General features: G+C 42.0%; 1 protein-coding gene across 3 annotated transcripts in view; it reads left to right on the forward strand.

Moving 5' to 3' along the window:
* The window catches only part of ARAP2 (ArfGAP with RhoGAP domain, ankyrin repeat and PH domain 2), a 1740202-nt gene that overhangs the window by 1303532 nt on the left and 421155 nt on the right, over positions 1-15515 (forward strand). For all 3 annotated transcript variants that reach the window (XM_069631830.1, XM_069631832.1, XM_069631831.1), the window contains one exon: positions 4011-4223. In XM_069631830.1, coding sequence (XP_069487931.1) covers positions 4011-4223 — 213 coding nt within the window. The remainder of the gene's footprint in view (positions 1-4010; positions 4224-15515) is intronic.

Consider the following 15515-nt stretch of genomic DNA (forward strand, 5'->3'; position numbering starts at 1 on the left):
CCTGCAAATGTACCTCCATGCACGTGAAAAGGGCATTCTCCCTCCAGATCTCCGAAAAGCAACAATAGTAGTGATCCGTAAGCCAGACAAGCCCCCGGAAAGATGTAGCTCGTACAGGCCCATTTCACTCATCAACTTTGAAACTAAAATACTGGCAAAGCTTCTAGCGGACCGCCTACAAGAGGTAATTCCCTCCTTGATTCACCCAGACCAGTGCGGTTTCATGCCACAAAGATCAACTCACATGAACCTCCGCAGACTATTCTCGGCTTTGGAAAGAGCCGACAGCATACAGGGGCCACTGGCCCTGTTAGCAATTGACTTTGAAAAGGCCTTCGATTCGGTGAGATGAGAGGCTGTCTGGACCATAATGCGCCGCATGGGCTTCGGCGAGAACTTCATGAGTTGGGTGAGGCTGCTATACGTATCCCCAGTTGCTAGGCCCAGGGTCAATGGTTGGCGATCAGAATTTTTCGGTCTGGGAAGGGGTACAAGGCAGGACTGCCCACTATCGGCCATGAATTTCGCTATTGTGATCGAACCCCTGATGATCCTGCTGCGAAATGATTTAACCTGGGAGGGTTTCCGGTGTTCCAATACCTGGGAAGACAGAATATCCCTCTACGTAGATGACCTACTCATCTACCTGAAGGACCCAAACACCTCCTGCCCCCGAGTCGTGCAACTGTTGGGCCAATATGAGGCATTCTGTGGACTACGCATGAACTGGTCCGAGTCCATCCTCTTCCCTATAGTGAACACCTCATTGGTGAGTCTGGCGACTGCCCCTACCAGATCGAGAAGGAGCAGTTCAAATACCTGGGGATACACATCACGATGCACCTTACTGAATATACTGCCTTGAACCTTTCCCCCTTGGTGGCAAAATTTGCGGACGCCACTCGACACTGGATCTCCTTGCCACTGACACTGATGGGTAGGGCAGCATTGTTTAAAATGATGGCCCTCCCTAAATTTCTATACATCCTGCAAAATGCGCCATTGTATATCGACCAACGGGACTTCCACAAAATCGAATGCACCCTCCGGAAACTGCTCTGGAAAGGAGGCCACCCGAGAATTGCTCTTGCCACCCTTCAGAGGTCCATCTAGGAAGGGGGGATCGGGCTGCCCAGGATGCAATCATACTACTGGGCCAGCCAGATGGAGGTGGTAAACAACATGCTTCACGGTGACGGGAGCCTCCCGCACATCAAGGGCTTCCACTGTAACACTACAAATAAGCCAATAGAGCACCTCTACAGAGACTTGGACCGCCCTCCAAAATCTGACATGGCATCCCACATAACAAGAATTTGGAAGGAAGCGCTTTGATTCTTGGGGTGGGGTGGGAAAATAACACTGGCCCAACCATTGTGGAACAATTGCAACCTTCCCAAAGTATGAAAACTGCCGAAATGGCCTGAGTGGACCCAGCGTGTAAACTCTACCGTTGGAGATATGGTACAGGAGGACAACCTGGCAACATTTGAGATAATGCAAGAGAAGTTCTCCCTGCCGGACACAGAAAGGTTCCACCAGATGCAGCTGAATCATGTTCGGACGACCCACCGATGGATCACACAAGACCTTCCCGAAAGATCCCCGCTTGAACGAAACGTAGTCCTAGATCGGGTAGAGCGGAAGGTCACCTCCACCATGTACACTGTGATAACTTCCTTCGCAACATCGGAACTATCCAGTCTGAAATCAAAATGGGAACGAGATGTGGGCCCACTCCTTCTGAAAGCCTGGACGGAGCGTGAAACCACCATCTTTTCGAGACTCCGACTCGTCCAGTGGAAGATCCTGCATCGCACTTACTACCCAAGAGTAGCACTCTTCCGATGGGGCAGGGCCGCAGACACAAAGTGCCTACGCTGCAAGCGAGAGGGAGGTACCTTTTTTCATATCCTGTGGGAGTGTAGTAATATTCAATTGCTCTGGCAGAAATGCTGCGATAAACTGTCTAGCGTTCTGGGAAAGACGATACAGAGGTGCCCGAAACAATTGCTTCTGGGGGTCTCCGGGGAAACTGACTTATCTCGCTATGAGAAGCTGCTGTGGTCAACCGCGTTTGCAGTCCTTAGGCGTAACATTGCACAACTGTGGGGCTCGGAGCGCACACCCAGCTATGACCAGGGGGTCACGGCGTGGACATATGTGCGGTAATGGAGCACCGGGTGTACAAAGCAAGAGGGTGCCCGCAAAAGGCAGGGAAAATATGGAGAAGATGGGAAGAGGATAGCTGAAGGCCAAGGGCGACCATGTAGCCGCTGAGGCTGTGTGAGACCCACCGAAAGGGAAATATTGACTCTGTTAAGAGCACCCTGTGTCATGAAGTCATCCTATGTTAAATTCGACGGTCTGTTGGACCAAGGTCCCTGAAGCTGACTTTGTTACTGTTATTGTTGTTTCTTTTGATTATTTTGCTCTCTTCCCACCACTACCCTTCCTTGGCACTTTCCCCTCCCTCCCTTCTCCCTCTCTTCCCCCTCTTCCTCCCCACCCCCCTCCTCACCCCCCCTTCTCTCCCGTGTCCCCTCCCTGGAATGTAGAGAGATGTTTGTAATGTTGTTTTAACCTTGAAAAGCAATAAAATCTTTGATAAAAAAAAAAGCGTGGTGCCCTGTTCATGTTATTACTGGGCACCTGGGTCTTGAAGGCTATAAGAGGGGAGCCGTGTCTGTAAAATTCCGCGATTTGGCATAGGAGGAGTAGAGGTGATACCAATAAATGTAGTACAAGGTCAGGGGTGTGACTTGTGTGCACCGCAGTGTCTGATATAATGGGAAAGTCTATTGTCTTATCAGAGCAGACTTGGCCTTGCGGGTTTACTTTGAATGTGTCTGGATCAGAAGGGTGCACATCACGTGACAGTCACAATTTATTAATGTGTCAATAAATGTATGAGCCAATCATGCACCCAGATTTATTAATGATAATGTAGTGGACTACATGTATATGGGAATGGGTTTAGAAAGGTTTGGCCTATCGGTCTAGGGTCTGTAGGGGGTATTAGCATGTTCTATGGGTGGTAGCCATTGATGGTGGAGGGAGAACATTGTAACTTATGAATATTGATTTTGCGGTTACCCATTATATAACCTGGAACGTCTTGGGAAGTTATGAGCTCTGTGTCAGTGCAGTTGTACGGGTTCCATCTGCAACCTTTTTGGCATTTAATAAACCTTGTTTTCCCTTGCAAAGAGATGCAGTGATAATTTGATATTTTTGATTTTTTTTTATTAGTCGCATTTTGGATTACTATCCTCTTTACACATATACATCGACAAAATGCTTGCCCTGCCTATATTGCAAATTCATCTTACCTTTGGGTTATATAAATTAAAAAAGATAGGTATCCTACATGTCTCTCAGAATGTGGTTCTTTCACACAAACAATTCACACAACTTTTTTTAATTGAATACATTGACAAAAAAAGAAACGGTTACAAGCATTCTGATCAATCAACATTATTTTCACTGTAATCTCTGTGCATTTTATGAACACTCAACTATTTCCTACAAGTTACGTAGAAGAGTCCCATGAAATACACAGCCACTAATAACCTCCTCCTGCTGGATGTGTTTCTTGGGTTGCCTGAAATTAGCTAGAGCTTCTGGTGAAAATAACCTCTTAGACATTTGCCCCCAAATTTAAAACAATTTTGAAACTTCTCATGTTTCTATACCAGTATAAGATAGCAGCAGCGGTAACAGAAAGTTACTGCAATATTGCTTGCATCTGAGTTTGGAGCTACAAACCTCCTTAACAGGAAAGAAAATGTTAACATCATGTAGAAGTTGTTTTTTTAACGAAAAGTGATATATTATTCTAAAATGTACTATTGCAACCCATCTAGACAATTGTCTGACAAGATGAATTGCATCTTTGGTACATTGGTCTCAGTTATTTTCAACATGACATATTGCAGTCTGATGGATTTATAAATAGAAAATAATTAATATGTGACTTTGGCAATTGTATTTGTTTTCTATAATTTCAGGTTTGGGGTCCAAGTCCCTCTACGTTGCGAATGGCACCTCTTCAAATGTGAGAGAATTACTTGAACAGTTTAAAAAAGATGCTCGGAGTGTTAAGTTGAGGTTTGGACAACATCAACTTGAAGACGTGACGGATGTATTAAAATGTTTTCTGTTAGAGATAGATGATGCTCTGCTCACAAAAGAACTCTATCCATACTGGATTTCTGTACTAGGTGAGAACTCATTTCTTTTCGGTTGTCATGGTATTGTTTTGTGTATGTCTGGATGAATTATGTTATTTAATAGACAGTCCAATTCCCCACACCCTGTCCATAATATATTCAAAAATTCGTTTGTGACAAATGTGTGATTTTCACTAACATACTTCAGTGGTGCTTCTTCAACTGCTTTATAGTCCCGCAACCATTATTTTCCCATTTATTTCACTCTCTTTGCATTCACTTTCTCGTACATTTACAAGATATCAACAGGCATTTGCATTCAAAAGAACCAGCCAGAATTTAGGCTGCAGCAAAAAAAAATATATATTTTGTCTTGCATTAATGACTTACCTCTGTTTAGGTCCTATATTCCTCTGGTTGGGACAGAAAGGAATTGTTGTTGTAACATGCAACGGTTATTGGAACAATACATATCTAATTCATAAAAAATGTTATGGCACAAATAAGGTGAGGTGCAAAGAAATGTGAAATCTAGTCCTAAACAGCTTTATACATAGGTTTATTCAGCGGTCTTCCCAGCCATCTTATAATAATGTGCAGATGAAGGCATAAGGGGAAGTTTTTGTCAGACTTCAATGTACAAAACCAGCGTTCTTTAAAGTATTACAACATATTTGACATTCATTGCCTCTTTTTGGCACCAAGGCGTTGACAAATTCAATTTATTTAATATGATATAGTTTTACAGAGAAACCTTTACACATAATAAATAATTTTATCATAAAAGAAAACACTACAATATATACATTCATATAATCATACACTAAAATAGAACAGAATAAAACAGAATAATTCATATAAAGAATAAAAGAGAGGATGCTACATTCAAATTAACCTCCAATGGTGACATTTATCCAATTGCGTAAAACAATTAACCCTAAAACACTCTTTCGTTTCATAGGTCATTACCTTCATCCAGGTTATAGTTATTTTAATCAATTCATTTTGTGCTAAATATTTCCCATGCACTTCAATTTATAAACTACCACTGCCTATGTTCAACCAGAAACAGTTGTTACTAGGCCGGAGCATGCTCATATAATTTAGACTAACAACCCCTAGAGGCTACACCTTCATATCTAGACGTTTTTCAATAGCAGACAAATGTTGAACAGAGATATGTGCAAGCTTGAATTATTTGTATTAATACATTGAAGCCAAAAGGTGCAGTCTTTTATTGATTCAAACCGATGTACAAATCTGCTACAATAGGTCTTATAGATCTTGCTCATTTTCGGACATTCTGTTAATACATGTTTGGCAGTCTCATTTGCCTTCTTATTCAAACGTATATAGCAAAATTGTTTATCCATAGCAATCTGTTGTTCAGTTACACCTATCGATAAAACAGGTAGACGGTTAATTTTCAGTAATAATATAAACCTCCTAAGACATGGTGAAGTGCATACATTCAAATATTGTTGGGGTCGCTTGAATGTAAAAGTTACATATAATTTGAATTTATATCTTTTCAATTTACCCAGATATACATAATTTTCCATTCAGTCCCATTGCTCAATATGTTTAGACAATGATAGCTTCATTGTTGTGAGATAACCCCCATCTAGGATTCCAGCTAAATTCATTAAACAAGATATCCATATCCTTCTTAAATTGAGACTTCAGCTTTTCTTTAGTTATTTCCTACCCCAATCCCCAAGGAGCAGATTGTCTGAAGCATTAAACATCTATATATACAGTTCAGCACGCTTTTTCAAAACCAGTTATTTTAGAGAAAGCAATCCTAATTCCAGTATAATGATAGCCATGTGTATACATGAGGTGAGCCCAAGTAGCCTCCTCCAAAACTTCCATTTAATGATCTATAGCCATTTCAGATCTATTGATATGAGAAATTCCAGACCATAAATTACCATGGGGACCAGATATTGGATGTAAAGTTGACACGCACCCCAGATTGAGAACCTGCTTTGTTTGTAATTGAACTGCTGTCATTTGAGCAGCTCTTCCCACCAGTGCCTGAGTGCAAGAGAGATAACTACCTCTTGTATTAATCTCAACTCCCAGATATTTATAATGGATGGTGTAGAGAATCTCCAAATCACAAACGTACAATTCTGGGCGTGCTATCTTTCTGTCCGTGTATACCACCACCTGGGTTTTATCTCATGAAATCATAAGTCCATTGTGTCTGCATATGTCCATAAGGCTTCCGCTGATCTCAATAGTCCACTAAACGTATGATCCAGGGTGACTATGTCATCCGCATATGCTAACACTAAGCAATGTGATGAACCGATTTTAGGTGGGCAATTATGTACTTCCTCAATAGCTGCTGGAAGATTGTATACAAATAGATTATAGAGCAGAGAGCTGCCGCACCTCATTTTGTTTATTGAGTTATTTCATTGTACCTTGGGTGTCAAGTTTAATGGAGACCGAGGTGTTCTGGTGGAATAATTTGAGATAACGTAGTATTCCAGCAGGACAGCTCAACTTCACAAGCTTTTGCCATAGTTTTTCTCTATATACTATGTCAGACGCTGCTTTGAAAACAATGTTTAGGGTGTATAATGGCGTGTTATTGGGTTGTAATGCCCATGTACACAGGATATCTATGATTAACAAATCATGTGTTGTTGAATACCCTGATATAAAACCACATTGAAATTGATTGAGAAGGGCTTTCTTATATACCCATTCTTGTAGCTCCTGTAACAGGCGTATGGCAAAACGTTTTCCTGTGCAGTCAAGCATAGAAAGAAGTCTATAATTTCCTGGCTCTGTCTTAGTTCCTTTTTTAAAGACTGGAATGAGGATCACCGTTTGCCAACATCTGGGTATAGTGCCTTCCTCCAACACCTTTTCAAATGATATTTTTAATAGACATGCCCAGAACTGGGGGTTATTTTTAAGTATGGCATTTGCTAACCCATAGGGGACTGGGGCGTGTGAAGACTTTAAATTCTTTATTTTAGATTCTAATACATCTAATGTGACCCTGATTGGAGGACAGGTGGATTTTATATTAGTCTCACGTGTGTCTGCCAAGCTTACTGAGGCATTGCTAATCCCAAGGAAAGTCTTCCATTCAAGCGCACCAATTGGGTTAGTCAAGGGAATACTCCTGTTCCCCTTGGCTTCCTTGAGTAGCGCCCATATAATACGGGTATTTCTGGAACACAATGTCTAACTGTATATTGCCATGCAGCGTCCCTGATAGAGTGTCTGCTTAGTTTAGCCATGGTCTATATTTATTTTTCAATGTTCTTATCTCCCTCTGGTAGATTATTATGGAACTACTACTCATCTTCACTTTGTGGATATTGTCTCTTATTTTCCTTTTAGCATCTCTTATGCATTCATCATTAGGTTTTTGTTTCTTATTCTCCCTTAGCATCACATTCACTGTTGATGTTGCATGCTTACAAGTAAAAGAGGAGATCCATCTCTCTAATTCGTCCACAGACATTACCTCACACGGAGGCAGTCCGAGTCACACTTAGAATATTCTTTTCCGACCAACTAATTTGCATTCCTGAATGATTAAACCTCACATTTAACTAAGTCATTGACAAATGCAAGGGAGCATCTTCAAACATGCATAGAAAGAGATTTTTATTTTTACATTTCACCATGACAGCATGAGAGAGTTTGTGTTTGTGTTTGTGTGTGAGTGTGTGTGTGTTGGAACACAACCTTTGTAAATAAGGTGACCTGTGCATTCCTTAGGATCATGAAACTGAAAAATCATGCCAGATCTGCTTATTATACATTTTAATTTTAAATGTCTTTATTGTTTTTGGTTAAAATGTATTTCAACCTTTCACATACACTTCATATTCCACGTTATAACAAAAATTCATTCATCACCCAATCTAGTAAAAATGTTCTGCACAATTCACTACTTACGCCACCAAGCTTAAAACAACTCTGTAGATCAATCTGTCCTCCCAATCACCCACATTCAGATGCCTCAAAAAACCCACTACAGCCAAAGCAACCAACGTAGGGTGACAATATGTTATCAGAATAAAAAAAAAGTGCTACTATGTAGAGGTCTTTAAAATATAAAGTGTGCAGTGCTTTCAATGCCATATAGAAAATCAATAAAAAATGATAATGTTCACTTTCCTTCATTATATTACAATAATGACAAAATGACAAATCTGTTGCTACCAAATTATTCCTCCTTAAAACTTTACTAGTTGGGTATGGGTTCCAACTGACTTGTCAAACGATGTGCATACTGATGGAAAGATACTTAGATAAGGTGCTAGCATTCCTAATTATTTATGTACATGGCGTAAATGGCACAGTGACTCATAACTATGGAATTTATCCAGCGTACTACACCAGTCACAATGATATAATGTAAGCTTGGTTCTACTGGGATTAGCCACAAATTCACTCAAGGTCATTTCTATTTCTATCAAGATATTATTGCAGGGATCTGCAAATATGATCATAGAATTTTCTTTCTTTCCATTTAGGATGAATTCCAGGTCCTCATAAAGAGAATGTCCAGGAGGTTTAAGTACTTTGAAAAGAATACTAAATACCTCCACTTTGCTCTCACCTTTAGAGATTTAAGCTCCAAGTCCTATCTAATTGCTGGAATCAACGCTGAGTTTAGTACTCAGAGCAACCTACAACATATAAGCCATTCAAATTTAATAAGGCTCTTCAACTCACGAGATTGCATCACCTCTATCCCACACATTATGTTTGGTATAACTTTACCTTCATAGAACTTGAGTAAAGCGACAACTGAAAATGCTCCATATTTGACATTAATCCGACATATTTGGGTTGGTCAGCCCCACAGCCTTATGCTTCAAATATTACTTAGTGTGCACTTTCTGAGGTTCATTAGTATTTGGGAAACCAATATAGATGAGAATATCCACCCTCTCTAAATTACTGTTCTTTATCAGCCATTTAGTTCCTGGAAGTTAATTGCATAATTTTCGTTTTTGTATTTTTAGCGAATTGGCTTTCAAATAGAAAAAAAAAGCATAAATATGTCTTTTTAAACCTATTGGCATACAATCAAATATTAAAAAGTCATCCAAGTATGTAAGCCATATATACCTAAAATCATTCAACTTGGGGAAATACATGGCACATCATTTAAAAAGTAATCTATATCTAATACATGCATCTTAAGGAAGTCGGGCGCCAAGATGCAGCCCTGCCTCAAGGCCTGCCTCAAACCCATTCTAATTTCAATTGTACGCGATAAGGTTCCTTCATAGTCAAGTCTGACCTGTATGTTGGAGTAATCATGAAGGCCAATAATTAATCACAAGAGACCTGAAGACATTCTCCAATTGTAAAGCTTTGTCCATAATTGATTTCTAATATTATTCTATTTACGAACGCAGAGGACAAGTCAATCGAGGCCAGATAAATAGAATCATATTTCTTGCAAATACTTCAGGACAAAGTCATTTAAGTTCAGACCATGTTGTTTCCTAATTCCTTTTTGTATTTTTTTCAACCTCCCAACACTCTCTGTCCACTTTTCCAAGTGAGGTAAGAGCAGGGATGCAATAACCTTACTATCAGCATTCATGATGGCAATTGTGCATTAGTTTTTAGGATCCGTTGTAACCCCCATTTAAAAACTGATTGACATATGATGTACGCTATGAAATAGGGAAACACACATCACTCGCAATTTGCTTGAATAATATAGTTAATTTAGTTGGCCATTAAACTGGATTTCCCCATAAACATCTATTGAAGAGTTTATTCAGTACTGGAGCCCTAGAGTTCCTTACCTTGTTTATTATTTCCTGAAAAACTTCCTCTTCAACCTCAAGTCTCCACTCCTCACCAGTATCGATCAGCAACTTAGCTATAGGCGGGGAGGGTTCTATCTTGCTTGAGTACAATTTTGTAAAGTGCTCTGCCCAATCTGCCTGTGCATCCGAGTTAGGTGACTTATCTGCCTGACAGCAACCAACCTCATTAATGAATCTTCAGAAGCAGACATTGCTCTTCTTTCTAAGTATTTCTAACATAAACTCGGCATCACTTTGCAGCAGGTCAGCACATTGGTGTTTCAACCAATTCTTGCAGACTCTTGTAGATTTGCTTGACTTTGTTAATGCCCGTTTCCTGCCTCATAATCTTCCTAATGGCAGACTTCATTTCTCTTCTCCTTCCCACTACCTGGAATCATATACAAGATTACATTTTTTCTCCTTCCTAATTTCTTTTCATAAAAGCTTCATTTAAGCTCTCTTCCAGGAAATGCACAGAATTATTAAGGTTGAAAGTATCTAGCTTCCATGCATTGGTAGTTTCCCTCAAAAGAGATTCTACACTCCCCTGCTTCCATAATATTCTATTATTTCCAGGATTAATCCTTAAATTGGTAGGCCCACATCACCCATCATAACCTGAACAACAAATGCCACCGTTATCATATTATGATCATTCCAATGTGTTTTCTCACCCTTCAATGACTTACAATGACATCCAGCATTTAAAAAAATAAGTATCTGCAGAAATGTGATCCAGTACTGATGTACTGGTTCCTCTGCGCCATTAGAATATCTCCTATGACTGCCCCATTTAACATATGCAGGCCAAAGGCCGAAAAGCATGCAGTCTATTTCGAACCATGGTGACATGTATTAGAAGTTGAATTACGTGAGGCCAGATAATCCATATTTTCAAGATTGTCACCTGCAGGTAGACAAGTGGAATTAAGATCCCCTGCAATTAAGATTAGTCCATTTTCTGACAAAGACAGCCACTCAGTTACACATTTAGAAAATGTTTCCAAACATGTATCTGTATTGCAAACACCAATATGCCAGTAAACGTAAATGATCAGGAGATTTTTCTTTTCATGGGGGAGAACGAATCCCATTTTCACAGCTAAAGAGCATTGTTGTACATTAAACTCCTGATTAACCACAATTCCCCTACATGATTTGCTAATAATCATTAAACCCCCGGCAGGACACCCCCCATTACCCTTCAAGGCAGGCTGAAAGGCAATGGAGTATCCGTCCAATTTAGATCAATTAGTCAGCCATGTTTCCTGAAGTAATATAATGTCATGCTTTTGTAGAATGGTGCCAACCTCCGGATGCATAAAGAAAGCTACAAATGTCCACGAGTATTCCATGAGACTACTATAAAGGTATCCAGTATAGTAAAGACTATGCTGCATTGAAATGGTTTTCCCTTTTCCAGTAGTGTGTAAGGCCCCTGCTAGCCACAACCAGTCATTGTAGTTTAGTGCTCCCACCTTGCTCCAAATGTACTTCTCGATTACCCCTACCACCTTCCTTAATAGAGATGACAATATAATTCACCCCTTCGATGCCAAGAACCTATTCTTGCCCTCTTCATCAAAGTTATTTGCTGGTTTAAGTGGCATAATGTCATACCCTAGTTGCCGTAAAGGGGAGAATTCTCTGAGTATAGTGTCAAATACCATGTTTTAACTAATATCCAAGGTAACCAGGTCCTTGCTGTCGGGGTGAAATAAACTCTTCCCTGTCAATGTCCCTTGTTGAAATTGCTATAAGATTAGGGATTTCGGCAAGTTGGGCCAGAATGTTAGACCTATTCTATAGGGGTTATATATACTCCAAAAGCAGATTCTCCACCAACCATCTATTTTGGTGCGACTGCTCTGGTACTTATTATGATTTCCTACTTATACCAATATTGCAATGTGCCACTCTTTCCTTCCAATCCCTTTCATGGATATGGCTCTTTACATTTCACATACCGTCCAAGACACTATAAACAGGTGCTTTATTACAACCTTGGGGCACACCACCACTATGTCCCCCATTGTAACACGCACCCAACTTTTGACACACACAGGATATAGTCTCATTGAAACCACACCTATACCTCATAGTCTCATTCACACCATCACATATTGCGCCTAATACTTGTTTCTTGTCCACATGGTCCAAATCAATCAATCGTTATCCACATTTCCACAGGGATCACACTTTCTAGTAATACACTGTCTCAGTTTGCATTGCAGTAGTCGTAAATACAGTTTATTCTGCATTATGGGTAACATAGCCGACTCTCCTGGTCCAATACACCATGAAATCATAGTCTTGGCTTGTAAAACCCCTTTCTTAGTAGTCACCACCTCATCTGGGTTAGATCTCCCTTAGATCCCCCTGGTCCCCCTTGATGTCCGTTGTGTCCCCTCCTCCCCCTCTGGTCCCCTTTGGTTTTGTTGTGCCCTCCACTCGCACTCTGGTTCCCCTTGATGTTTGTTGTGGGCCGACCGCCCCCTCTGGTCCCCCTTGATGTCTATTGTGTCCCCCACTCCCACTCTGGTCCCCTTTGATGTCTTTTGTGCCCCCCACTCAACCTCTGGTCCCCTTGATGTCCGTTGTGTCCCCACACCCCTCTGGTTCCCCTTGATGTCCGTTGTGTCTCCCACCACCACTCTGGTCCCCCATGATGCCGGTGTGCCCCCCACTCACCCTCTGGCCCCCCTTGATGTTGTTGTATTCCCCTCTCCCCCTCTAGTCCCCCTTGATTTCAGTTGTGTCCCCCACTCCCCCTCTAATCTCCCTTGATGAGGTTGTGCCCCCCCTCGTGTCCCCCTTGATGTCCGTTGTGTCCCCCACTCCCCCTCTGGTCCCCCTTGATGTTGTTGTGCATCCCACTCACGCTCTGGTCCCCCTTGATGTCTGTCGTGTCCCCACAACCCCTTTTGTCCCCCTTGATGTTCTTTGTGTCCTCCACTCCCCCTCTGGTCCCCCTTGATGTCTGTTGTGTCCCCCACTCCTCCTCTGGTCCCCCTTGATGTCTGTTGTTTCCCCCCTCCCCCCTGGTCCCCCTTGATGTCTGTTGTGCCTCCTACCCACAGCCCACCTCTGGTGCCCCTCAATGTGCTTTTTACCCAACAATCCCACCCCTGCCCCCCCGGCAAGGCTACCCACAAACTTGTAATGAGGGCCATTGACTCTTGGTGCCTCACCTTCTCAACTCTCATGTTGGCCATCCCCTGCATCTCTTTCTCAAGGTGGCCCTTAATCATGCTGTGCCCATCTTTATCTTGAATCCTTGCTTACATTTTGTGTTCTCTGCAACATTATGTGTTATTACTGACTTCTGCAACTGTAGTCACTCTCCCCTCTGCTTCTCTGCTCTTTTCCACTGTTTTGTTATCTGTTCCTTCCTCCTCTCCATTCTCCTTTCTCCCTCGCTCCTCCCGCACTCCCTTTACTGTTTTCTATGCACTTACTCCATCGGAATTGTCTCTGGACCTAATGTGATAGCAACTTTGTTTGTCTCCTCCCTCCTTTCCTTTACTTGTCCCCCTCCCCTTCCAGCATTTTCTGAAATGTCGTCAGGGCTATTACGATAGGCACTTGTTTTGTTCCTCTCCCTCCCTTTCTCCTCCCCTTCTCCCTCACCTCCTGTAAGTCTCAGGCTCTACCAGAAATGTCATCAGGCCTAGTACGAATCACGCCTGTCTGTTCCATTTCCCTTCTCCCCCCTCCCTTCCTTATCTGTGTCTTAGATCTTGTACTATCTGAAATGTCGCCAGACTGAGTACGACAGTTAATTTCACATTCTTGTTGTTCATGACCTGTAAGAATGTCATTGTATTTTCCCTTGTTCCCTTCCTTGCCTTGAAGCGCTTTGTTTTCGAGGATTTTTGGGAGGCCCTCCAACAGCCTCGCCTCTTGTATTTGTGGCTGAATCAGTCGTTATCGCAGATGTACAAATGGAATAATTATGGCTTTAAAATCATCCCTCTGTGAGTCGTCCTGCTGAGCATAATATTGTGTGGATCGAGTAACCAACACAGTCAGGCCTTTTTCTTTATTACCCATACTTTCAGGAGCCCGTTTCACTTACGATTTCAGTGAAGCAACATCCAGTAGAAATCTGTCCAATTTATTTTGAATAGAGTCCAATAAATCTGTATCCAGTTCATGTTCGGTCTTGATGTTCTCGTATATTTGGACAACGAATGACAGAACATAATCTCATTCCTCAAGAGCAGATTGCCTATTGTCCTTGTTCTCACTCACTACATCCCATAGCAGGGAGGTATTGACCCTCTGTTGTGTAAGTCTAGGAGTGGAAACATAACATGTCTCTGTGTTATGCGTGCCATCACTAACCACTTTGCTAAAAGTAGGGAGTTCATTTAAAAATGAGTCAACTCACCCCCTCCTCTCTGCTCCTATGAAACTCACAGTAATTCTACATCCATAACCAAGGGGTGAAATTCCTCCTCCCCACATGCATCCCCCAAGGCAACACCAGAGCAGCCGCAATTCTCTTCGTGACTGTGGTAAAGAAGGCCATGATTTTAGCAGCTTCTGTTCATTTGTTCACATGATCACTCACCAGCATCAGATCTTGCTCTCGCTCACTTGCTCAACCGGAGAGGCAGGTAGCGGCATGCACCAGCTGCAGTGCCTGCATGTCATGAGCCATTTTAGCCAGTTTAACAGTCTACTCAGATTGTACATTTAATAGCACTCAATGCACTCTGTGTGGGCCCCGTGATGACAAGGCATTTTTAAATGACAACAGTGTCATAGTAATTGAACTCTGTACTGCAACCAATCAGGCCACGTCTCATTTCTCAGCAACTGACTCCCAGCAGTGCTAACAACACTCAACACACTCTGTGTGCCCTCTGTGCCGACCAGTTGTTTTGAAATGACAAGTGTGTCGTAGCAATAGAACTCTGTGCTGCAACCAATCAGGCCACATCTCACTTCTCAGACTGCCATTAGAAGCTTTATATGCAGCTAGCAATACAAAACCAATTGATATACAGAATAGGTCTACTGTTCAATTAAGGATGACATTCAAATCATTGATCCATTGAATGTTTGATATGCTCCCTGATTGTTCTATTGCATCTTCCATCTCTGAATAGGGAAAGCAGTGTTGCAGTGAGCGCCATTGTGTTATTTCTATTGTCAGGCGCTAAGAGAGACTTAGACCAGCAAAGGAACGTTTTTTAATTTTTCCAAGCACTTTCACCAACCCACCACACTAGACAGTGGGCCTCATTAGGACCCTAGCGGCCCCTGAATGAACGGTGCCGGTAAGGGACTGGCACCGTTCATTCCGGGCTGCCTTATTACGAGGTCTGCAGTGGGACCCGCTAAGGAACGCCTGATCAGACCAGGCGTCCTTAGCGGGACCAGCTAGCCGACCAGGATGCTAACAACGGGTCCGTCATTAATGGGCCCGTTGTCAGCATCCTCCCCATTCCCATTAAGCCCTATGGGGCTCAAATGGGAATAGGGATACATTTTTACCGGCACCCAGAAAAGGGCAATTACC

The sequence above is a fragment of the Ambystoma mexicanum genome, chromosome 6q (genome assembly GCF_040938575.1).
Source record: "Ambystoma mexicanum isolate Mex_15411 chromosome 6q, UKY_AmexF1_1, whole genome shotgun sequence".
NCBI classification, from domain to species: domain Eukaryota; kingdom Metazoa; phylum Chordata; class Amphibia; order Caudata; family Ambystomatidae; genus Ambystoma; species Ambystoma mexicanum.